Source organism: Typopeltis vanoorti, chromosome 1 (genome assembly GCF_054136105.1).
Source record: "Typopeltis vanoorti isolate ZY-2024b chromosome 1, IOZ_Tvanoo_1.0, whole genome shotgun sequence".
Classification (NCBI taxonomy): Eukaryota; Metazoa; Arthropoda; class Arachnida; order Uropygi; family Thelyphonidae; genus Typopeltis; species Typopeltis vanoorti.
In genome coordinates, this window is record NC_143549.1 from 117,788,338 (window position 1) to 117,816,049 (window position 27,712).

The 27,712-nt window shown below is 33.7% G+C and overlaps 1 protein-coding gene across 1 annotated transcript; it reads right to left on the minus strand.

Annotated features, from left to right (window-relative positions):
• Positions 1–588: 588 nt before the first annotated feature.
• Positions 589–27,612, minus strand: LOC150110346 (uncharacterized). Its single transcript, XM_090396138.1, has 8 exons — positions 27,549–27,612; positions 26,714–26,848; positions 21,906–22,031; positions 10,144–10,216; positions 9,805–9,860; positions 6,014–6,101; positions 5,415–5,475; positions 589–752 (listed from the first exon to the last, which is right to left on the minus strand). Exons 1-8 carry the CDS (start codon positions 27,610–27,612, stop codon positions 705–707), a joined length of 651 nt encoding a protein of 216 aa, XP_090252264.1. The 3' UTR covers positions 589–704.
• Between the last annotated feature and the right edge of the window lie 100 nt (positions 27,613–27,712).

Sequence of the window (27,712 nt, forward strand, 5' to 3'; positions counted from 1 at the left end):
ATCTTAATATCCATAACACAGTATGTACAGCAGCAGCAGCAGCCTCTTCCTGTAGATTCAAGTAATCACATTACACAGGGTTAATTTAAAAAAGGGCTTATTTGAAAATGTGTGAAAATTAAATAAAAACAATCACCGTATATTACATTGAAAGGTATATTAAATAAATATGCACATATATAAATCACAGTTTTTCAGATTTCGGGTTTTATTATTTGTACAGATTAATACCAGCAAAGAATCCTTTATAACACAATTGATAAAATCTATTTTCCGCAATCAGCAGAAAAGGAAAGACATATACTTTATTTTCCCAAAGCATAGAGAATAATGCAAGACACCTTCTTGAATAAGAATTTAAAATTAATAAATATAAAATAAAAATTTAAATTACGAGATTTAATTTAAATTTAAATTTAAATTAAATCTAAAATAAAAACCACTCATTTCAAAAAAATCATTTTTCTCCTAATAAACTAGAAATCTAAATGGTTTCCTCCTAATTTACGCAATTTGTATTGCTATTTTTATAACTCACGCAGCTATTTCTTATTCTTTGCACAGAAACAGAAGAATCAAGAAACGCTAATATTTTATTATGCTGTTTTTTCCCCTTTGAGTAATAGTCACGATCGTCCTTCCACTTTTTTTTTGAAAAGATGTCACTTAAATCGGTGTCATGGAATAGAATATAAGATTTTATCTCATTTATAGCTTATGTTGATAAACGCAGAATTTTGTGGCCGGCCACGCTGTAACAAACCAAAATATATTTCTATTATAATGAAATACTGTAGTCAGTCAGTTAACATGAGAAAAATAATATTTAGAAAAGTTCTTCTTGAAGTGAGACAGTGAAAAAGGTTATGCAAGACGTTAATCTTTTTCAAAAGTTGACTGTTCATTTTTATCGTTTTATCTTATGGCATATTATTGGATTTTAATGGAGAAATTAAATGTACGACATATATAATAATAAAATTAAAGTATCCTTGTCTAAGAACTTGTAGCGCGCCACTCAATGATCCAAATGCTGCGAAACGTTGCAAAAATACATTATGCGTTATGCGGAAGCGATATCTCAGAAAAAAAGTAGTCACAACACTAACCAAGGGGTTCATTGCTGGCAAATTATCAGGATGATCCCCCATAAACCACATCTTTGAGAACTCGTCAGAGCCAGAGGTCACGGGGAAGACAGATCAGATGAAAGAAACGGCCATGCTGTGGAAACTGCGGTGATCACTCTGGCTTCAGTAAATTTTCTCGAAGAACCTCCTGCACGGATCGACAAATCATTGTGGAGGAAACCCATTATGCATGAAAATGATTGAATCCATGCACAGACGCTGCTGCAGTTGTGGCACAATAAAATTGTTTATTATATCGTGATGCCTCTCTTCAGTAAGTAAGTAGGGCATAGAACCAGACTGGAGAAAATCCTTAAGAAGATGTTCATCCAGTGATGAATCAAACTGTAAACCAGCACCAGACAGTAACTTTGGGTGAATTATGGGTGAATGCAAAGGAATTTGTTGAATTGCATGCGAGTTTTGCGTACCCGGCGATTGTGGGTATTGACAACTCCGTTCAGGTAAAAGTGCGCCTCTTCTTCCACAAAATCATCTACAGCCACGAAGCGTCCAACTCTACTCGAGCAAGGAATGTTAAAGAGAATGTCAGTCGACTTTCAAAGTTCTATGGACGCAACTTCTGTGTCAGGGTTATCTTGAACGGATGAAAAATAATTGATGCGTTTCCAAAACACATTACGCTTAAAAGACATAAATATCTTATCCTCCATCCCTCTTTTTAAAAACGGAAACCAAATATCATCAGACTAAAAGCACTCAAGTAAAAAACACCAATAGAAAAGTCAGAGTGTGAACTTCAATTAATCTGCCGATTTTTTTTAATGTCAGTCGCACACAGTAAGGTGTTAACTTGCCATACATTTAGTACCTTATGGAATAGATAATGTTTCTAACTCTCTTGAAAGGAAGAGATGGGAAAGACGTCTGTATCGAGGTCTACAGGAAGTCCTTCAATGGCTCGGAGAGGGTTCCGACTCAACATCTTTGGGTGCGTGAAGGAGCAAGAATGTTGCCTGGATCGTAGAATATGGATATGGTCAAGACCACAATAAACGACCTTCCTAACAAGGCTAGTATAGCCCGAGGTAGGCATAATATACTACTTGTAATTCTGGATGTTGATTCAGAGAAACTAACACATACTTGTATATATCTCAATGTTGTTTTAGTACCCATATCATTAGAGTTAAAAGACATGATGCAATACGTGCCATCATAAAGAACCGACTAGAACAAATAGATGATTAGTCGGAAAGAAGCTAAATATTAGGATTGAGGTAGACATAAGAAAGTCTGACCATTTGTCATCAAAAAGTTTAAGAATACACCAAAAGTATTTTGAAGGTATCTGGTAAAGAGGTGAACCCTAATGTTTTAAAGGACGGCTGAAAAATAATAACATCAAAAACAAACTGATTAACATATATAATTTGGCCAACAAAACAATTGCTGAGATACTGAAGAGATTAAAAAAAAGAATTATAGCGACTGCACCGAAAATTAAAAGATATGAAGCAAGAATAAACCAATATGTACAAAATGTGCAATTTCGACAGAACCAACGTCAGTTCTACCAGTCTCTCCAGAGAAATACAAATGTAAACCATTATTCAATAGGAAAAGGAAACATATAGGATTATCCCAGATTGGAAGTCAATCTTGGATAATCCTATTGAACACAATAAAGATGCTTCATGGATTAAGGAAATAGAATTAGAAATGAAACAAAAACAAATGCAAAATGTCATTACATTAAGAAATGATCAGTGATTAAGTTAGAAAATGAAACAATTTGAGTGCCCCTGGCAAATACGAACTACATGGATTTTGGTAAAAGCATCTAACCAGTCTACATGATCGAATGGCAGAACAATTTAATTATTTGTTGCAGTCAGGCTCAGTGGAAGATTGGGTGATATCTGGACACAAGTTTCTTTTCATGAAAGATAAGGATAAGAATTTAGACCCAAGTAACTACCGCGCAGTAACATGCCTAACAACAATGCTTAAGGTCTTCACTACAATAAGAACAAATTCCATACACCACTACCTTAGCAAGTAATCAGATTTATCCGATTGAACAAATAGTCAATTTTCTAAAATCCAGAGGAACAAGAGACCGAAGTTATGAAGCCAAGATAAAAATTTGGGAGGACTTAGATGGTGCCGTTCCCCCCTTTAAAAAGGGGGGGCTCACGGACGTGTACCATTACACGGAAGGAAGTACACTAGTATCTATTAAATTACGATTCGGTTTATATTTCTTTTCAGAAATAAAACTGTTTACTTGATACATTTTAATTTTTGACGTCTATAACGTGATTTGATTACCCTTTATTTTATAAGGATATCCATATATGTATTCTAAATTTGATAATACTCCTAGAAAAAATCATTTAATTTTATACATGATTATCTAATCTTAAAGAAACCAAAAAAATTGAATATATATTACATTTTAAGAAGTTTATACTCAGAAGGTTTAATTTAATTTTAGATTTAGTTTTAGTACATGTAAGTATATACGTAGGCTGTTCAATAAGTAATAAGACTAATTTTACTGTCGCGAAACCGCTCATCACAATATTAATTTCTTTGGAATAAAGAAATGTTGCTGTCAGTATTAACAAAAGAGGTTGATAGATGGCGTATATGGGCTGATGTGCCAGAGTGTCACGTGATTAAACGCAAGCTTGTTTCGGTGCGCCTACGAGCGATTAAATTTTGTGTGATTTTGCAAAAATCGGCATCGGACAAGCTTAAGAAGTTGTCGCCTTCTTGTTCCAGTCTTTCTTTCCATTCTGTGCACACATCCACTCGATGCTGCATTTGCTCCGGTGTCAAGAGTTTGGGAATCCATCAGGCGCCAACACGTTTCAGTCCCAAATGAGTGAACACTTCCCACAGAAATATTCAGGACAACATGCAGCTGGCGTACTCTAATTCTGCGACCCTCCTTGATGATAATCGCTGCTGTGTTGACTATTGTCTCTGTGATGGACGTTGAAGGTCTTCTCTCACGTTCAAGATCTTCCACATTTTGCCTTCCTTAAAAGTTTTATGCCAGCGAAAAACACTTGCCCTCGACATTGCTTCATCGTGGAAAGCTTCGCGTATCATGTTAAAAGTGTCCGATGCCGATTTTTGCAAACGCACACAAAATTTAATCGCATAACGTTGTTCCAATTACGGGAATTTTTTCTTTTTTTTTTTTTTGAATAACTCCTTTTCATGTCAAGTCTCAAACTTTATTTAAAATTCTAGATAAGTTTTCTTATATAAAGTCAGCATCCGCAATACTTCAAATACTATTCACGATATCGCATTTTGAAATGACATAAATCAATAAATGATATTTTGAAATGACATAAATCAATAAATGATATTTTGAAATGACATAAATCAATAAATTATTTATGTTGGTAATCGATAGAAGAGTTTTCAATCATTTTAACATTTCTAAATATGTAAATGAAATTTCTTAGATTAATAATTGCAAACACTTGTATGAAAATATTTCGAATTTTTAACGTTATTATTCGACAACTCACACACACACACACACACACACACACACACACACACACACACACACACACACACACACACACACACACACACACACACACACACACACACACACACACACACACACACACACACACACACACACACACACACACACCATCAATTGCTAGTACGATATTCAATAATAATTCCTAACTAAATAAGCACACTACTACTTATTATTTTGTTCCTCCCTTGTGGATTAATCTTCATAAAAACTAAATTTTAAATTTTACTGTTTGTACTGGGAGCGAAACATCGCTTTATTTCACTAAATCAACTACTAAAATTTTAATTCGTGTTAATGATTCACCTCAATGCACAATAAATTTATTTTGTTCACAGCAAATGTAAAAAAGAAATCTTTTATATCTTGAAGCTGAATTTTATAATTCTGAATTATTTTACTCCAAATAATGATGTAAAAAAGAAAGACAAACTGCTGTAAATTATTTATTCTTTATCCTACACCGGTAAATTATAAATATCCTGCATTATATTTGATCCTCATATTTTTATTATATATATATTCCCCCCTCTATGGAATAGTTTCCATTATTATGGCTGTTTCGGAATTATTTAAATAATGTTAAATTTTGTTGCACAAATATTACTTCCATTTTTTTTTTGACATCTTAAAAAAGTATGGAAAAATACGGAAATATATTTTTATATCGAATTATCGATATTAGTAATTTTCATGAAAATAATTGAAATAAGAAAATAATGCTTGATTTTAGTAAAGTTTCTTACCATTTCCTGTTCCTCTCTTCCATAATCAGGACAAGACTGATCTTTAATTTTTTTCTTTAGCCTTCGGAAAACAGAAAAAATCATTGTATCTTCAATAAGCCAATAACTATATATATATATATATATATATATATATATAAATAAATAATTGATGGTGGTCGCACATGTCATGCATGGGATATCACTAGGTTTAGTTCAGTAACATATTTGAGTTTTAAAATAGTTATGTTACTGTTAGTTTCATTTAAAATGTGTTTCAAGACGAATCATAAGAGACTTCTAAAGGATTATATTGATGGCTAATCTTGTTACCTTCTTGCTATGCTATTTAGTACTCTCCCAAGAACTTAAAAAAGAACTCTTCTGAGAACTTAACTTAATTCAAACATAGCACTTTCTTAAAATTAATAAAGTATTAACTACGCAGTATAACAGTAATTTACTGGAACTTAAAAACTTAATTCTAGTACCAATACAAAATAATTTGAAAGAAAAAGAAATGAGACTTAAACATTTATAAATGTTCAAACACAGTTCGAATTACACACCATAAGTTTCATGAGTGAAATATGATATGAATGCTAGAAAGAAGTATTCACCTGATGATCACTGCTACACTAATAATGATGGACAGAAATAAGAGAACTCCCAGGATCGCTCCTACAATCATTATGTTTGAATCGCATTCTGAAAAAAATATCAAGAAATATCAAAGATATCCAAAATTAGGCGACTGATTATCTGTACTTTATTGATCATCAGAACATTTACATAACATTACAGAAAACTGATTGCGTTGTTTATTATTTCCACGAATTTTAAGCGAGAGAAGCGATACAGTATTTACATACCAATGAACTCGAAACAACATTAACCAGTGTAACACATAAGTTATTGCATTTATTGGTTACTGAGTGTCGCTTTCAGATAAATAATCTGAGGAGAGACAGTGGTAGGCTGAGAACACCTATTCTAATCATAATGGTAAATTTTCTTACATTTTTGTCACAGCCTTATTAAAACCAATCTTCTGTTAAATATTTACTACAAAGACTTACAGAAGTAAACAATTCATAAATATTCTAATGCCCGAATAATTCGCGCAATCTTAGACATCAAGCGCACATATTGTTGCAGCACGTCAGCAGCAGAAAGCATGTGGAACTTGAGAGTTTCTCAATTCAGAGCAATAAACCATCTCTCGGAGAAATGGTTTCCAAGAAAACGAAATGTCACATCGTAACTGTCCAGAACTTTCGTGTACACAACCTGCCCACTGAAACAGAAACTTTTATTTAATACAGGTTTCACCTCATTTAGCCCGAATTATATGGCACATATGCCGTTGGCATGGATTCCGCGAAGAACTGGATTGCATCTACGTTCACAACACATCAAGCGTCCACCTGACAGCCTTTTAACTGCCTGAGATTTGACGGAAGAGAATTTGCCAATATTTGACCAATATTTTTTCTAACATATTCCATACATTTTCAGTGGGGTTCAGATCCAGGCTCTCGAGTGGCCAGGATATCTGCTGGAAGTCGCTGTCACATTCGCTGAACCACTGATGAACAAGTTTTGCACGCGATATATACAGTAGCGTTGTCATCCATGAAACAACCTCCTCTGTTGGATAAAATGTCAGCATTGCAGGTAGGACTTGATTGGTAACAATGTTCAGATATTCCTTGGAAAACACCCAACCTTTAACCAATATCATGGGACCCGTTCCGTACCGACAGAACATTCCCCACACCATAACCTAAAAGGAAGGTCATGCTCTCCCGCTTACCGTCGGTACAGAAAAAAGGTGTAATTTGACTCATCGGATCACATGAAGTTTTTTAGTCTTCCAGTGTCCAGTCACGATGTTCCGACTGTGTGAAGCAATTGAACATCGTTCAATTGCTTCACACAGGAAGTTCTGTTTGTCTGTACAAGCCTCTCAAGATGACGGCGATCTCTTTCCTGACAGGGTGTCGTAGGACCACAGCTACACCTCATGGTTCTTTTTCCACATTAAACACTTGGGATATCTCACCTTTTTGAGAAACCAGTCAACTCTGCTGTTTTCAAAATCGTGGCTCCAGCTAGACAGGTACCCGCAATTAGCCCTTTATTAAACTCTGAAATATTCTTTGTTTTTCACATTGTGATCAATACTATCGACAATTACTGACCAGCAACATTTTTAAGTAATTCTTTAAAACACTTAGTGACGCAAGTGTCCAAGTATTTTGCATATGCGCTGACGTTCACGTACGTCTGCATAAAGGATTGTAATTCACTGCCTGCATGTGTATCCCTAGTGTAAACAAACAAGGAGAAATGTTACTACTTACAAAAGAAGCTGCTGGGTTAACCAACATTCATACATAGTTCAACTCGAAACTTATTAAAGTACATTCTCCTCCTCAAATCATCACTGTCTTGGAACAGCCTCCGTTTTCACTATCTTCACAAATACTGACACATTTAATTATTCATGATACACATCACTAGATTCTTTTTCTCCTCTGATTACTTGCCCATACATGCAATTACTGAGCTGTACTGTAGGTTTTCTGACTTATCTTGTGTGTGTGTGTGTGTGTGTGTGTGTGTGTGTGTGTGTGTGTGTGTGTGTGTGTGTGTGTGTGTGTGTGTGTGTGTGTGTGTGAGGGGGGTAAACATAAAAAAAGCAATGCTTACTTTGTTGGTTGAAATTCTGCTTACAAACAAAACACTAAGCTACTCGTATTTGTATTATGTCTATTAATTGGTATTTCATCCGACTTATTTACCTCTTTTGAGGTCAAAATCATGAGGTAAAACGTAGTAACTTCCATATAAGGGCATCTAACTTGCTTTCAATTGAAGAAATTCTTATAGAGATTATTTGAATTCTAGATGGGATTCAAAACTTTGTCTTTTAACAATACAAATTACAAGTCTTCTGGTAAATGTCGTGACGTTCTTGAGTAAAAAAAAAAAACTTATATAAATGATTATTCTCCGTGGGTCATCCGCAAAGTGACTAACGGTGTCTAACTACAGACTTACTAATCAAACTTTTTGTTGTTGTGTAGTTCGGATTGCTTCAAAATAAATGTTCTAAAGTCGCAATCCATTTGTTGAAATATGTAGAGTTTTAATTTGAGGAGGAGAGAATATTAAGAAGTTTCTTAAGCGAAACAAGAAGTGTAATTTTATCATTTTTGTTATTTCTTAAATCAGAAGAGATAAAGCCAATTTTGAACTCCTCTAACGGTGATTATAATAAGGAAGAAAATGGCTAACTAAATGCCATAAAACCGTACATATTATGTCCACTCCATTTACGAAATTAAACCTTACTGCAATGCAATTTGATTCTTGTAACTCTGATATAGAAAAATGTATACAACATGATAAAAATACATACAATACAAAAATATATACAATCTTATTCTGATTATTATTTCCTTTAACACGTCTTACGTTCTAGCAGTTCGTATTTCAAGCCTCATAGTGTGTTGTCATAACTTGGTGTAGGGTCTTCATTGGACTCTATGTTAGACATTATAATAAAACTTGTTTATTTCATATATTTAGATAAGAAACAAACAAACAAACAGATGATAAATATTCCTGTTACTTTTACTCAAACAGAAAGTTTCAACAAATTCCTTAGGATGATTTATGAAAGATCTAAGTCAAGACTTAAGGAAATCTGATTAAAGAAGATATAATAATATTTCCTTATTCATTGAACTTGTACATTGCAATAAGAATAAGTTTTCATTATCTCTTCCAGTATTACAGATACACTATTTACACCCGTAAATATTTCAAATATTTCTGGATGCAAATTAATTATGACAAACATAATGGAGTTAACACAGAGTTGGCATTCCTCCACGATGCTGAAATGGTCTCAATGTTTGGCTTTTTGTACTGAAAGCATCCCTCCCCCCTAAAAAAAAACAAAAAGCTAAATTCCCACAAAAAATAATGTGATAGTCTATATCTTTTGCATAATTTTTAAACTGCACAGTGTAAAAAGTAGAAATTCTTAGCGAAGAAATATTATTTTCATTTCTTCCCATTAATCTCATAATTGTCACTGCTTACAAATCGAACTCCCTTCTCTTTCAAAGCAAGCTTTTTTGTGTGTAATATCTTGTAAGGAGAAATGATGAAATGATGAAATATTGCGTGCTTCTTATGGACTCAATGAAATATGGAATTAAAGTGGAAGTGGGTTACGCTTATAATTTAATTACTTGAACTCTGCAGAAATTGGAAAATATTGTGTGTGTTCTAAAGGTAAGAATAAGTGTGCACTTATATCATATTTTGAAGAAATTATAGTGTAATACACAGTACTATTTGATGAATTACATCTAAAATTAATATTAATACCTACTTGTTACATTTTTCGGCTCTATTTCGCAGTGTTCACCAGAAAATCCATCCTTGCAGCTGATTGAAAAAAAAAGTTTCATTATAATTAGCATCGATTCCATAAATGATCCATTTTTTAAATAAAATTACACCAACTGAATTTAATGTGACCACCCTCATGTTAAATATAAGGAAATTACATTAGAATGCTTTATACATATAGATACACATGAACGAGTTAATGTTTCTTATAACATAAATCCATTAGAATAATTTTATGAAACTAAATATGCCAGTTATTGATAATAAGGGGTTGGCATCGTAAATGTACCTATTTAATATGTATGTTGTTTTTACTTACTTGCAGAACCATTGATTATCGCCTCTGACTAGGCAACTTCCATTATTTTTACAAGGGTTTGAACTGCAGAGTGCTAAGAAAAAAAAACATAAAATACATTAGTACAGTTTAATAAGTTGACTTTAAAAATCTAAGATATCTAATACATTGAATATATAATTAACTCTGACAGCTATCATCTTTCACCTGCATAGGCAATACATCAATCACTCGTATAATTCTGTATGCCGCACAGCTAAAATATGCTTTTCACTAATATGCGATGTGCTTTAAGAAAACTATCCTACCATGTATATGCATTTTGTTTCTTTTTTTATGTTTTCAGTGAAGACTTCCGTATTAATTTCGATAGGTCATTTTAATTCCTGATAAATGCTCGAAAAGGTTGAGACGTGTACTCTAAGCCTGCCAGTTTATCGGAATCACTCTCTTTTTTACCATCACAAGACTAGCTTCATTCGAATTCTCGTGGAAAGGCTTCGATGTTGGTTATGCATTTTTTACTAAATAATTTAAGGAAATTACAACGTCAACTAGGATATATATTAAAATAAATTTTAATATACTTCAATTTTCAGCAACGTCACGTTGCCATTTTCAAGAAACTTAAGAACAAGAGAGGTAAGCTGAAAGCAGGTAAGCTGAAAGCTCTATTGTTAGATCGGGCTACTTATCTCCCTATCAAGTACAATCCCACCAACACACAAATTAGAAAACTCCACAGGCTCCTTAAGAAGGTCACTTCTTGGCCTATGGAAATCGCTAACAAATTAAAACCATTTAACTCCATACCCCCCATATTTATGGACTCCAAAAAATACATAAGGAAAATGTACCATTACGTCTCATAGTGGATGGCATTGATTCCCTCATATACAAACTAGCTAAACATTTGGCCAAAGCTCTCTCACACTATACTGGCAACACACCTTCACACATAAAAAAACTCAGCCCACTTCAAAGCCAGCATAGAAAACCTTACACTCAAACACACTGACATAATGGTCAGTTATGATATCTTCTTCTTGTTCAAAAATGTCTCACTCAAAGAATCCTTAGAGCTAATCCAAGCTAAATTTCCTCTAGATATCATAGCCCTATTTCAGTACACAATGAACTCAGGCTATTTTGTTTGGCAAGGAAAATTCTACAAACAAATAGAGGGGACAGCCATGGGTTCTTCACTCTCCCCACCCTTGGCCAACTTTTATATGGAGACTTTTGAAGAGAAAGCCGTAAACTCTGCCCCACAAAAACCAACCATTTGGCTTCGCTATGTTGATAACGTGTTCGCTATTTGGCCACATGGCTCCGATGCAGTCCTCTCTTTCCTAACACACTTAAACAACCAACACCCCAGAATGAAACTCACCCTGGAAGAAGAAAAAAACAACAGCCTTCCTTTCTTAGACACACTAGTCACCCTCCAGACTGATGGAACCTTGGTTTTCTCAGTCTATCGATACAAAATTAATAACGGAAAAAACTCACGTACAAAGATTATTTAATAATATAATTTTCGTCTGTGTGTCACAGGCATATTCAGTACATTAAGCTCAAATTAAACAATAACTGACAATTCCAAAAAGCGCCACCTAAGTAGCTGGTGTAAGATAACTAAAAAGGTCAATAAATTTCCTAAAAAAATAAAAAAAAATTAATATAATAAAAAGTTAGGAAAGATTAGCTGATTTGCAAAGTACCATCTCCGATAAAGGGGATAGACGTAAGTCATCGAATCTGTTTAAGTTAGGAGAATGAAGTAAAGTTTCACATGTTTCTTTATAAAGGCATTCCATGAGAAACTGACTTTTGTGAAGAACGCTTGTCTTTCTCCAATGAACTCTGCTAGTGAAGATGGCATGTTCTGCAAGTCCAGACTTTTCAGGTTTAAAGTATTCAATATAAGATTGGTGTTCTTCTAGCCGAATAGAGGCAGATCTTCCAGTGTGTCCGAAATAAGATAATCCACAAGAGCACGGAATCTGGTAGACACCTGGATGATTAAGATGTGGAAGCTTGTCCTTAGGAGAAGTGAGAAAGGTGGATATTTTTCTAAACGGTCGAAAGGCAACAAAAATATTCAGTGGTTTAAAAACTTTTGCTATACGTTCATTGATGCCTTGCACATAAGGGATAGTAATGCGCGTTATTTCTTTTGTGTTTGAAGAGGAAGACATATTAAAACTACTCAAAGTTTTTTTAATGAAGCAATTCTTATAACCATTAGATAGAAAGGAAGAAGTTATATATTGTAGTGCTTTCTGTAAAAGATCGTCTGAAGAACAAAAGGAGTGGGCCCGATGAACCAATGTTTTAATAATACTTGCCTTTTGACTGGGATGGTGATGAGATTCCGCACGGATATAATGGCTTGTATGAGTCTTCTGTCTATAAACTGAGAAATGTAGGTTACCATCTGGTTGACGAAGAATTAGAAGATCTAAAAAGGCTAACTGCTTATTTGATTCTACTTCTAGGGTAAACTTGATCCTAGGATGAAAAGCGTTTAACTTAGTGAGAAATTGTTGAAGTTCATCTGAAGAGCCATTCCATCGACATATCTGAACCAATGAGTAGGTGTGGGAGAAATGTTGTCAAAGATATGTTGTTCAAAATGTTCCATAAAGAAATTGGAGATAGCAGGAACAAGAGCATTGCCCATTGCTGTTCCTTCAATTTGTTGATACAACTTATTTTTAAGGAAAAATAATCCGAATGTATTACAAAATCAAATACGTTTACAATGTCTGAAGGAAATTCCTGTTGTAGTATTTTTCCTTTAAAAATAAGTTGTATCAACAAATTGAAGGAACAGCAATAGGCAATCCTCTTTCTCCTGCTATCTCCAATTTCTTTATGGAACATTTTGAACAACGTATCTTTGAACATTTTTTATCCCTTATTCGCTCTACTAAAGACCAACCTCCCCTCCTAGACCTACCTGGCGTATACCTGGTGCCTTGCAGCTGTAAGCTGTCCTACTTTGGCCAAACAGACAGAAGAGCAAATATCAGAATTTCAGAACACAAGGACTACATCCGGTTTTACAATACAGCCACTCTGGTCTTGCTGACCATGCGCTGGATACCTGTCATACAATATGGTGGAAGAAAGTCACGATAATACACCGTAGTAAATACAAATATGAAAGGCTTTTCATGGAATCAGCTTCAGCCCTAAGAAACAATCCAAACCTCAACAAATTTGGCTTCATGAGACTGCCTCAAATTTGGGAAACCTACATCAGAAGACCTTCAGCCCAATCGCCCAAGAATACCAACATTGCCCGCTAGGGGAACCATCAGGACTTTAGGAAAAATAATAGCTTCCTGCTTCTTCCTCAATTACTTTGTTGTGCCTGCGTGCACGTGTCTTGTTCTTAAGTTTCTTGAAAATGGCAACGTGACGTTGCTGAAATATTGAAGTATATTAAAATTTATTTTAATATATATCCTAGTTGACGTTGTAATTTCCTTAAATTATTTAGTAAAAAATAGCTTCATTCAAATTTCTGAAGACGAAAATAAACCTTTAAGGCCGTGCTAGACTATTTAAGCTGACTGGATTTGATTACGGTTTTGAATTTGGATATGGAATAAAAACTGTTGCTCTGATGCAGCAACTCTGTTTATTCCATGTCGAAGAATTGATGAGTTTCATAAACGATGTTTAAATGTAAGAATTTGAACATCGTTTAAATTTTGAATTTAAACGATGTTCAAAGAGAGATTTTGAATGTAAGAATATTTGACTTCTTGAATAATGATTAGATAAATTAGAGGGGTGGTCAGCCACATCATAGCACTACTTATGTAACGAAGAGCTAAGATGATTCGGACATGTTGTTAGAATGCAGAACATTTGATTGGGCAACAAGATTATGTAAAGTGATTCAGGACGTTTTAGGAAATCAGCTAGCTCTGAACAAGATAGATAGACAATATCAAAGAAGACTTTAATCGAACTGGCATACAGTGGCACGACGCAGAAGCGAACCGTAGCATAAGGAAAAACAAATCTGGGGAAGGAAGATATTTCATCTGGCGAGACATCCATGACTGCTGGTTGCTTGCTGAACTTTTATGCATTTATGTATGTAAGGCCGTGCTGTTTGAAAAAGTAAAATGTTCGGTCTTTACAGCAGGGTTTCAATTCATGCAAATCTTCTCATGTACCGTACTGATAATGTACGAACACAAAAACTTGATAACTTTTCTGGGAGTGATTCTTGTAAATAACGTTGAATTGTTTGTCTCTGTGTATTTCTTCGAAAACATCGGTTTTCTATGGGTCTCAAAACATCTAGAGATCTGTGATCTTTGAACAGAAATTTTACACTACAGAACTAATAGAACCACCACAACATAACACAGATATGGTGATTACGGAGGACAATGGACTACATTTATGTAGTTCTTGTGCAAAACATGTCGGTATATGACATGATAAAAAACTAATTTGAGTGAAAAACTAATTTGAGGTATGCCACTTTACTGGTCATTTTTCGGAATATTTTCTCTTAAAGATGTGGTCATTATTTATTGAAAATTTTAAAGCAAACAATTTCTGATGTACAGTTTCATAACTAAAGATAACGATAATCAATATCTTCGGATTTCACTGAGCTTTCCATTCTTTCTTTGGAGTAACGATGTTTAATGATGATGATGGCTTTTTCAAACATTTCAAAGATATCTAAAAGTGTGCGTGTGAACTAAATTAAAACAATCCCAGATACAAAATATTTACTTTTTCACCCGACTCAGTTGGAAAATCGCAGAACACAATAAGCAACTAAGAATTGATTGCTGACTTGAAAAAGAATTGAAAACTTCGAGCGCAGTAACACAACAATAAAATAATTTACAAACATCATTAAATGATAACCAATATGATATTATTCAGACTTTCTGATAATTTAAAACAGCTCTGTGAACGTTATTCTGATCATCCCCCCTTCATACTTTCTTACCAACAGCAATTTCGTTTACGGTATATAACAATTGCTTCCATATCTCCTGCTTATTATTCTTGTGCCCTAAGACTTCAGGCTACTCCACTGTAAGAAAAGTCAAGGAAATAAGTACGGCAACCACTTTTCTCACGCCATAGATTAAGCTACTTTTTTGTTGTCGTTCAGGTACGCCATAATCTGTAGAAACATGAAGGTGCTCCGTTATGCATCTTCATTATTCCTTGGGTATCAAGAGATATATGTTTTAAATTTAGTAAGTGTTCATTTTGGAAGTTCAGTATACAGGGTGAGTACCTAGAACAAAGAAGAGAATTAACTTTAGCTCTAAATTCTATCTTGCGTAATGGCAGTCCGTTGGAAAGTTTTTTAAGATTATTGATACTACATCTGTTACGAAATGTGCAGATAAATGCAAAAATAGTTATCATTTTTACTGCGTAGGTCTATGCGAAAGCCAATTTAAAAATATCTATAAAGACAGAAACCAAAACTGGAAATGCGCTTTGTGCAAATTCAGCGATCAACAAAGACCTGCTCAGTGTTCAAATTCTTTGTTCCACGATGGCGCCATTTAATGATAACCAACGCTCGCCGGCAACTTCTCCCGGGGGGGGGGGGTCATGAATTCTAGAGATTAGTAACATGGACAATATATGTAGTATAGATTTAATGGGGATAATGAAAGAATTAAAAAATTATAAAAAAAGACGTCAACGACTTATAAAGTAAGACAGAATACACCACCAACGAAATAGATGACTTTCTGGCTATCACCGCAGGCCTGACACAAGAAAAAAAGTAATTAAAGCAAGCAAAAAAAAAAAAAAAAACGAATTAAGAAACGCAAATATAGAGCTGCAAAAATAGCTTAAAAAACTCATGAAATATTGGATGACCCTAATCAAAAGGCAATAAGTTCAAGCCTTGATTTTGTTTGTGTTTCTCCATTAGCCACGCGAAAATATGCATGAAATAACTAAAAAAATTGCAAATAAAATCAAGATTAACTATAACGAAGATGAAATTGAGGCTATGCATCATGTTCCTAGTGAGCATAAAAACAGAGCAATGCCTTTATTATAAAATTTAAAAGAAAAGCTATCAGAGACAAAAGACTCGATGGACACAAAAATATCAAATATAGACTAATAAGCACAACTGATATATGTGACAATTTTAAGGATAGCAAAATATATTTAAACAAACACTTGATCGGAAATCTAAAACATCTGTTTATTGCAAAGAAATGTAAAGAAGAAAAAGAAGAAGAAAAAGAAGAAAAAGTGTACTAGAAATATCTCTAATCCAACAGGGCAAACGTTTCATGAGAAGAGACGATACATTAAAAATATGGCGAAATCAGATGCGAAGAAGACTTATGTAAACTCCAAGAAAAACAGCGAGAGTAAAAACTGACTCACGAACAACAGTGGCAGATGGGAATGAAAACTGCGATGTAACTTTCCATAAATGTATAGTAAGCCGTGATTATTCAGAAGAATTAAGAAACTTCTTATCCTGAGAAACTGTAAGTAGTTTGAACATTTTACATGTGATATAAGAATTATTCCAGATAAATAAGAACACATAGAAGTACTTATAGACAATTTAAACTATATGCTAGATGCTCTGATATTAACAGAAATCTGGGTTAAAGACGAAGCAGCTGATTTGTACTATTTAATAGAATTTAAAAATTATTATCAATGTAGAAATTCTAAAACAAATTTGGAGATGAAATTATCTTTATTCGAAACTATATATATATATATATATATATATATATAGTTTTATTCGAAACTATATATATATATATATATATATATATAATAAATTTTTTAAGTTGGGGACATTGTATATTTGGATAACTAAGTTATTTTATAAACTTGGTTATTTTAACTCCAATTCCCAAGTATGCAAACAATTAAGTTTGCGCCTGAAACAAAGTTCAAGTCTAATGATCATACAACACCAGGGAAACTCATTGTAAAGGTGGGTAAAGCTCTGATCAGTATTCTTAGTATTTCCCATAATGTAAAGCACATCTCACTAAAAGATGTATACTGCAATACATTATGGGTGGGGTCACTACCCACACCGGTTTCAACCTTTTTTGAGGTCTCCTCAGTGAGTAGCTAGACCCTAAATACCAAGGTTTTAGTAATACAGAGTCTTATCAGCTTTACCCCAAGTAATTTTATAACCAAGCTTATAAAATTACTTGGTTATCCTAATATACAATATCCCTAAGTTAAAAATTCATTTTCATATATATACATATATATTTATTATTTTTTTTTGTTTTTAATTTGTGTTTAATTTGAGGTTAAAAATGTACTGAAGATGCCTGTGACACACAGACGAAAATTATACTATTAAATAATGTTCGTACGTGAGTTTTCCGCTATTAATTTTGTATCTATATGTCTACTAACTGTATTCTTTTATTAAAACTCACTGAAAAGTTTAATCTCTTATAAATCTAATAATCTCCTAGGACATGGGTTTTATATTATGGGAAATACTAAGAATAGCGATCAGAACTTCACCACCTTTGCTACGAGTTGCCCTAGTTTGTACTACGCACTTCGGACTACGTTCTTTAGCTTACGTTAGTAGTCGCCGATACTTTTATATTTTCTATATTCGGCATGAAACTCTCTGATTCCAATCTTTGAGTTTCTTATTCGGTTTTGAAACAATGTGGGATTTAATATCCTCTTAATTCAAATAATGTTTACATCGCCGAAATGAATCCTATTGGCTCTTTATTTTAAATAATGTAATGCGATATTTTTTCGCATTACAACCTACTCGCCCTCTTTGCCCTCTACAAGCCTCTTCGCTCTCTAACAAGCCTCTTCGCTCTATAGTGGATTGTATTGATTCTCCTACTTATCGCATAGCCAAATATCTAGCTAAATTATTGAAACACACGTGTGCAACTCACGCTCTTTTTTTGGAAAAACTCTTCGGATTTCGTAAATGAATTGAAAAATATCGCACTACAACTTACAGATCTTATGGTTAGCTTTGATATAGAATCTTTATATACGAATGTACCTGTCAAAGAAATTTTAGAATTACTTGCTGACATCTTCCCACATGACATTATAAAGTTATTTGATTTCGTAATGCACTCTGGATATTTCTTATGTCAAAAAAAATTTTACAATCAAGTGGAAGGAACAGCCGTGGGAAGTCCTCTCTCTCCTGTTGTAGCCAACTTTTATTTGGAACATCTAGAAGAAGTCCTGTTCTCATCTATATTCCCCCAACTATCCTTTTAGGTAAGATATATAGACGACATCTTTGCTGTATGGCATCATAACATAGACTTCTTACCCTCATTTTTAAGTAGTATCAATTCCTTACATCCTCGTATAAGGTTTACCATGGAGATTGAAAAAGACAACGAGTTCTCATTTTTAGACGTCCTCCTCATCCGTTCACCTTCAGGTATTCTCACAACAACAGTTTACAGAAAACCACCTTTCACAGGTCGTTATATTCTCAAAGAATCTGCCCATCAACCTTGTCAAAAAACAGGAATCATAAAAATGTTTAATCCGACGAGCTAAAACTAATTGTTCAACTTCTCATTTATTACAGAAAGAACTTTCGACTATCAAACATCACATGAATCTAAACGGCTTTTCCGAAAAGAGTACACAACATCTTTTTGATTCTTAAAATCCAACACAAAACAGCAAAGATTCAATACGTCGAGTTCCAATTCTTTACATTTCCGGGATTTCAGAACCAATTTCAAGAATTCTGAAGAAATATGATTTAACAGCCACTGATAAACCTATTAACAAATTATCCACCCATTTTCCTTCTTCTAAAGATAAACGCTCAACTATGTCTCTGCCTGGTGTGTGTCAAGTTCCTTGTAACTGTATGCTTTCATGCTTTGGACAAACTGGACGTTTTATAGAAAAAAGAATTCAAGAGCATCAATCATCCATTCAACACAACAAACCCGAGAAATCTGGATTAGCTCAGCACGGAATAGAAACAAGCCACAATATCCTTTGGTCCAAGGCTCTCCTCCTACACAAATGTCGCTATAAATTTGAATCTTTATTTAAAGAAAGTGTGGAGGCCTTACTTCAACGTCCTAACTTGAACCGTAATGACTGTATATCTGTATCAAAAATGTGGAAAAGTTTAATCAGGATAACGCATTAATTTTTTTTTATTTCCTATATTAGTCTAATGTTATTTAAGATTATAACATGAATTTCTGAATTAATATCTTTAATTTAATAATGAATGTGATAAAAAATGTTTACTTTTCTAATACTTAGCGATATGACATCACACGGCTCGTTCTATTTCTGAATGATCAATTGTTCGTATTTCATCTTGTTTTTTAAAACTATTCCTATGTAGCCATTGAAGACGGTCTGTAATATTCAGAATGAAATATCTGGCAAATTAAATAATATTCTTGTGGAAACGTGTATATATTTTATAATGTAATACATAGATTCAGAGAAACTGATTACTTTGGGAGATATTTTAATAAATAATATAAGTTCTATAATGTTTTGTACAATTTTATTGCCAGAAATATTTTTTTGTATTTTTTGAAAATGGTAGGAATATAGAAGGCTTCTGAGTTCTACTGTTCTTGAACTACTTCACATATATACCGATGACCTACAAAATTTAGGCGCTCGATATGATTATATTTCTACACATTTTCTCATTGTGTTGTGCTAACCACAGCAAGGGTACGTCTAACTACGTGAATTTTATGTTTCTTATATGCACCTGTAAGCTAGCTTTAACAGAAACAAGGGAGAAGAATTTTTTACTCTTGGGTTTTAAATTGGTACTCTGTGTCTAAGCATTCTGATTCCTTTTTACAGATGCAATCATATTACCTGGAATTGAATGCAAAATGTACAATATTGTCAGGAAGGCTAGAAATGATTGAGAAGGAAGTATTTTTATGGATATAAAATGTCCTGTATCTATTATATTTCCGATATTTGGTTTTAATATGAGTAACAAATTTTCACGAGACTCTAATCCTGAAACCATGGTTGTGAATTGGAATGTCATCAGGTTGTTTACATAGAGTTGGGATGCTGCACACCTGGTGATACTTTCTTGTGAATTAGAAACTTATTCGACAAAAAATACGATTAGTACAAAAAACAAATAGCAAGTTCTCCGAGCTGGAGAACTTGCTTTTTCTCACCATTGAGTGTGTGTTAATAAAATCGCGAAAAGACAATGAAACTGAATCGAATGAGGTCTTTCAAGAAATCTTGCCCATGTAACATGTGCCATAAGCTACTCTACGTAAACATTTTTATTTCTGATTAGGTAGTCAAATGTGGTTTCAGATAAACGGAGAATCATCCTGCCTACATATGTTACAGATGTCATGCTGGACTTATTTTTTCTTTCAGAAAATCGGCCTCAGGTGTAAAGGTAAACGGACCAAGGGTTTCTAAACAATGGCTTGATACGTAGTCACTTGGAGTTTTGCACTCACGTCTTCTATGTTAGTTAACTTTCTGATTATCATATTAGGGAGGGCATGGAAGATTTGTGAGAAAATAATATGATGGTTTCAGAATGAAGTTGACGATAATATGTGGAGCGTGTCCTAAGTGAAAACATGAAATAGAGTGTGATGTGTTTGAGTCTGCAAAAAGTCTAAAAGGTATAAACAGAAATTAAGAAAACAGAACGTTGTCTTTTATTGAGGGAATTAAATCGAACCGGGGATATACTTGGAATTTCCTAGCTGCAAACATGAAATAGAGGGTGATTTGTTTGAGTTTACAAAAAGTCTAAATGGTATAAACAGAAATTAGGAAGACAGAAAGTATCCTTTTATTGAGGGAATTAATTCGAACCCAGGGTATACGTGGAATTTCAGAATAAATGCTCTCAAAAAAGTGAATAATCATGGATATATTTCAAACATGTTGCGTGATTTGAATGGAATAATGAAATATACGGAGGGTCTTCATGTTTTATTGGAGAGGAATTTGAAAGTGAAGTGTAATAGAAGAATAATTAAAAACAACATTCCAAGAATAATTGCAGCGAGGAACCCATCCTTGATATTTAAGGATAAAGATGCCATTTGTATCTTTTCAACAATAGATAAGTTCCTCACCTGAAAAAGGCACTAGAATCTGGTCAACTGATGAAAATCAGTTGACCAGAATTATTTTGATATAGAGAACCAGAGTTATTTTGATATAGAGAGCCAGAGTTATTTTGATATAGAGAACCAGAGTTATTTTGATATAGAGAACATTTTGCATAGAAATTAGTGAAAAATCATATGACGTTTCGCAATAAAGATGGTGATCACTTATTGAGAGTTTCCAGGCAGCTATCTTTAGCAAGAAGGGTTAGATTGTTGACTGTAACAAACTTCTCAAAGTGATAAACAGATACACAGATACTGATTTCATTGTTGAAATTAAAAGGAGCCTTGAAGTTATCCGGGAATTGGAGAAATAACGCTCTCAGTAAGGGGAGGAGAGGGATGCAATTTATTTACCATAAAATTCTATTGTGTTTGCATAGGGATACTGTTGGATATCGTGTCCAAATAGCGAGAATAATTTAAAGAATGGTTATAACAATTTGTAGAAATCCCTTGGCAAATTTGAAGTAGATCCTGATTCTCTGCCGCTAACTCTTAATAATTATAATATTGATATATGACTGGATCCTAATTTATCGACATATAACAAACAAGGTTAAATATTGTTGCACATAATAGAAATTTTTCAGGTCTCACCTATACATCTGCCATCTGTTCCTGCGGTATAATTTGTTTTGCAATTGCAGTTTACTTTATTTTCGTTTAGAACACAAGTTCCGTCTTCGGCATCGTCGTTGTCACAGTTCAAACCATCACAGTTAACTGTAATAAATACATTAGAAATAATAACTAAGCAATGGATTTATATATAATTTCTGATTCATTTCACACTGTCATACATATCTATACTTAAATGATACTAAAACTAAAACTAAAATTAAATTTATGCCATTCACCATAAACTTCGTAAAGCATCATATATAGTCAATATTTTGATTTCTTTAAGATTACATAATCATGAATAAAATTAAATGGTTTATGGGAGGTATTTGGATAAATAATATAAGTTAGATAATATTTAGTACAATTTTAATGGCAGAAAGATTTTATTATTTTTATTAAATTAAGATTTGGAGAATTCTTTTGAGATCTACTGTTGCTGATTTACTTGACATGTTTACGGATGATCTGCGCAATTAAGGCACTCGACACGAGTATATTTCTGCACGTTTTTCCATTGTCTTTTGCTGAACACAGGCAAGTGTACGCCCAATTGCACGAGTCTTATTTTTCATATATGAACAGGTAAACTAGATGTAACAGAATTAAGGGAGAACATTGTATGCTATTCACTTTTAAATTGGAATTCTGTGTCTAAGTATTCGCGATTCCTTCCGCCAGTTGCAATCATACTGCCCGGTATTGAGTGCAAAACGTATTGTCACAAGATTGTCACTAAGGCTAGAAATGACTGAAACTGAAAGGCTTTGATGAATAGATATAAAACATCCCATATCAATTATATTTCAGATATTTGGTTTTAATATGAGTAAAAAATGTTCATGAAGCTTTGAGCCTCATGGATGTGAACTGAAATCTTACCAGGTTGTTTACCCAGAGTGTTGATGCTGAACACCTGGTGGATATTTTCTTGTGAATAAGAAACTCATTATTCAATAAATACGATTGGTACGAAAAGAATAGTCGACATATGTAGGGCTAGCTTTTTCTCAACATTCAGTGTGTCTTAATAAAATCGTGTAAAGAAAATAAAACTGAATTGAACGACGTCTTTCAGTAAATCTTCCTCAAGTAACATGGCACAAAAGCTACTCTACGTAAACATTGTTATTACTGATTAGGTAGTCAAAGATGGTTTCAGATAAACGGGCAACCATCCTGCCTACCTAAGTTACAGATGTCGTACTGTACTTATTTTTGCATTTCGGAAACCGACCTTAGATATATAATTAAAGAGGCCATTTGTTTCTCAACATTGGCTTGATAAGAAGTCACTTGGATTTTTGCAGTCACGTCTTATATGTTTGTTTAATTTCTGATTCTGATATCAGAGAGAAGATAGAAAATGTGTGAGAAAAACGATATGATGAAATCGGAAGGACGTTGACGATGATATGTGTAGCGATTCCTAGCTGCAAACATGAAATAGGAGGGGAGGGTGATGTGATTGAGTATAAAAAATCCAAAAGCCTTAAGAGAAATTACGTAGACGGAACGCTTCCGTTTATTGAGAGACTGGTGTCTCTCAATGAACGGAATTCGAAACGGGTGTATACTAATTTCAGAATAAATGCTCTCAAAAAGAGAATAATGATGGATGATTTTCATACATGTTGCGTGATTCGAATGGATTACGCTTAGGTGAGATTGACATTGAATGTACAGAGGGTCTTCATGTATATTTCGACAGGAATTTGAAAGTGAAGGGTAATAAAGCAATAATTGAAAACAGCATTCTAAAAATTATTGCAGGGAGGAAATCATTCGTGATATTTAAGGATAAGGAAGCCATGTGTTTCTGTTCAACAGTGGATACGTTCCTCACCTGATAAACGCAGTCAATTCTGCTCAGGTGGTTTTAGTTTTTACATTGATATACGGAATATTTTGCATAGAAATATGTGAAACATGATGTGATGATTTCGCAATACAGAAGGTGATAACGTAGTGAGAGTTTCCAGTCAGATATGTGGAGCAAGACGGGTTATAATATTGCCTGTACAAACTTCTCAAAATGATAAACAGATATACAGAAGAATAATGTTTCGATTTCATTGATGAAATTAAAAGAAGGCTCGAAGATATCCGTGTAATTGGAGAAATAATCCTCTCAAGAAGGGAAGGAGTGGGATACAATTTTTTTTACCATACTTTGTTTTGTGATTGCACAGGGCTACTCTTGGATATTGGGAACAAATAGCGTCAATAAATTAAAAAACAGTTATGAGAATTTGTGAAAACCCCATGGCAACTTTTAAGTAGATCGTGATTCCCTGTCGTGAACTCTTAATAATTATAATATTAATGTATGATTGGACCCTAAATTATTAACATATAACAGACAGGGCTTAATACGTTTGCAGTTAATATAACTTTTTCGGGTCTCACCTATACATCTGCCATCTGCCCCTGCGATATAATTTGCTTTGCAATTGCAGTTTGGTTTGTTTCCGTTTAGAACACAAGTTCCGTCTTCCGCATCCTCGTTTTCACATTTCAAACCATCACAGTTAACTGTAATATATACATTAGAGATAATGACTGAGAAATGGATTTTACTGTCATATGTATATATATATAATATATATATATATATATAAACTAAAATAAAATTAAAGAAATTGACCATAAACTTCATAAAGCATCATCATATGTATTCAATTTTTTGGTTGTTTTAAGATTATATAATCATTCGTAAAATTAAGTAATTTTTTGAAGCATTTTGATAAATAATATAAATTCGATATTGTTTCTTACAATGTTAATGGGAGAAAGATTATATTATTTTTATTAGATTACGGTTTTGGAAAACTCTTCTCTGTTCTACTGTTGCTGACCTACTTGTCATATTTCCCGATTTTCTACACTATTCAGGCGCTCGATGTGAGTATATTTCTACATCTTTTCTCATTGTGTTTTGCTGAACATAGGCAAGTGTAAGCTAGCTGTAAAAGAACCAAAGGAGAAGATTTTTTGCTATTGTTTTTAAATTGGTATTATGTGTCTATGTATTCGTGATTCCTTTCTACAGTTGAAATCATACTACTTGGTAGTGGGTGCAAAATGTACAAATTGCGAAGAAGGCTAGAAATGACTGAAAAGGAAGGCCTTTGATGAATTGATATAAACTGAACCGTATTCATTATATTTCAGATATTTAATTTAATTATGCGTACTTCAGGCTCATGAGACTTTGAGCCTGAAGCCATGGTTGTGAACTGGAATCTTACCAGGTTGTTTACCCATAGAGGTAATGCTGCACACCTGGAAAATATTTTTTTTGTGAATAAGAAACTCATTAGTCAATAAATACGATATCCACGAAAAAAAAATAATATACCTGGAGGACTTGGATTTTCTCTGCATTGAGTGTGTCTTAATTGCGTAAAGAAAATGAAACTGAATCGAATGAGATATTTCAGAAAATCTTACTCAAGTAACATGGTACAGAAGCTACTTAAGTAAACATTGTGATTTCTAATTAATAAGTCAAACGTGGGTTCAGATAAACGGGCAACCATCCTGCATAAATATGTTACAAATGTCATGCCGTACTTATTTTTGCGTTTTATCAAACCGACCTTAGGTGCATAGGTAAAGTGGCTGTAGTTTTCTCAACATTGGCTTGATAAGAAGTCACTTGGAGTTTTGCATTCACGTCTTCTATGTTGGTTTTCTTTCTGATTCTCATATGAGAGAGAACATAGAAGATGAGTGAGAAAAATTATATGATGATTTCGGAATGACGTTGACGATAATATGTGTAGTGTTTCATAGCTGTAAACAAGAAATTGAGAGAGGGATTTGACTGAGTCTAAAAAAAATCTAAAAGGCATAAACAGAAATTAAATAGATGGAAGGTTTCCTTTCATTGAGGGACTTAAATCGAACCAGGGGTATACTTGGAATTTCGGAATAAATGCAACCAAAAAAAGGGAATAATGGTGGATATTTTTCATACATTTTGTGTGATTTGAATAGATTACGCTTGGGTGAGACTAACATTGAATGTATGGAGGGTCTTCGTGTTTTATTCGACAGGAATGTGGAAGTGTAGGGAATAAAGCAATAATTGAAAACAACATTCTAAAAATAACTGCAGGGAGGAAAGCAACCTTGATGTCTAAGGTTAAGGAAGCCTTCTCTCTCTCTCTCTCTCTCTCTCTCTCTCTCTCTTTCTCTCTGTATAACAGTGGATATGTTCCGCACCAGAAAGGCACTCAATTCTGGTCAACTGATTTTCGTTGTTATTCTGATATAAGGAATATTTTACACAGAAATGTGTGAAACATAATAGGATGATTTCGCAATTCAGATGGTGATAACGTAGTGAGAGTTTCCAGGCAACTATCTGGAGTAAGAGTGGTTATATCATTGACTCTAACAAATTTCTCAAAGTGATAAACACAAGAAGTAATGTTTGATTTCATTAATGAAATTAAAAGAAGCCTCGAAGATATCCATATAATTGGAGAAATAACGTTCTCAAGATGGAGAGGAGAAGGATGCAAATTTTTTACCATATATTCTTTTTTGATTGAACAGGGCTACTCTTGGATGTTTGGTCCAAATAGCGTGAATAGTTTAAAGAACAGTTATGACAACTTGTGGAAACCCCCATGGCAACTTTTAAGTAGATCCTGATTCCCTGCCGGTAACTCTTATTAAGTATAATATTACTCTATGGTTGGGCTCTAAATTATAAAAATATAACAGACAGGGATTAATATGGTTGCACGTAATAGAAATTTTTAAAGTCTCACCTATACATCTGCGGTCTTTCCCTGCGATATAATTTGCTTTGCAATTGCAGTTTACTTCATTTCCATTTAGAACACAAGTTCCGTCTTCGGCATCCTCGTTTTCACATTTCAAACCATAACAGTTAACTGTAGTATCTACATTAGAGATAATAAAACTAAAATAAAACCAAAATTTAATTAAAGCCATTCGCCGTAAACTTTTGAAAGCATAATATATATTCAATTTTTTGGTCTCTTTAATATTATATAATCATGAATAAAATTAAACGATTTTTGGAAGGTATTTTGAAAAATAATATAAGTTCGGTAATGTTTCGTACAATATTAATGGCGGATAGATTTTATTATTTTTATTAAATCAAGGTTTGAAGAAGACTTGTGAATTCTACTGTTACTGATCTTCTTGGCATATCTCCCGATGATCTACACAATTCAACCGCACCATAAAATTATATTTCTGCACGTTTTCGCATTGTGTTTTGCTGAACACAGGATGTAGATGTACGCCCAATTCATGAAATTTATTTTTCACATAAGCACCTCTAAAGTAGCTGTAACAGAAACAAGGAGAAGGCTATTTGGCTATTGGTTTTTAAATTGGTACTCTGTATTTAAGCATTCGCGATTCCTTTTTACAGTTGAAATCTTATTACCTGGAGTTGAATGCAAAATGTACAAGATTGTCAGGAAGGCTAGAAATGATTGAAAAGGAAGGCCTTTGATGATTAGATATAAACTGTCCCATATCCAGTATATGTAAGATAGTCGGTTTTAATATGAGTAACAAATTTTGATGAGGCTTTGAGTCTGAAGCCATGATGAACTGGAATCTTACCAGGTTGTTTACCCTGGTGATGCTGAACAACTGATGGATATTTTCTTGTGAAAAGGAAACTCATTATTCAATAAATACGACTGGTAAGAAAACAAAAATCGACTTGGTGGGCTTGCTTTTTTTCAACATTGTGTGTGTCTAAATAAAATTGCGTCAAGAAAATG

Excerpts from the sequence above, each read along its gene's own strand:
- LOC150110346 (XM_090396138.1), bottom strand. The coding sequence starts at position 27,612 with ATGAGTTTCCTTTTCACAAGAAAATATCCATCAGTTGTTCAGCATCAC. Across the intron at positions 26,849-27,548 it reads TCACCAGGGTAAACAACCTG|ATACTACAGTTAACTGTTAT; the intron begins GTAAGATTCCAG and ends TCTCTAATGTAG. Across the intron at positions 9,861-10,143 it reads GATAATCAATGGTTCTGCAA|CTGCAAGGATGGATTTTCTG; the intron begins GTAAGTAAAAAC and ends TTTTTCAATCAG.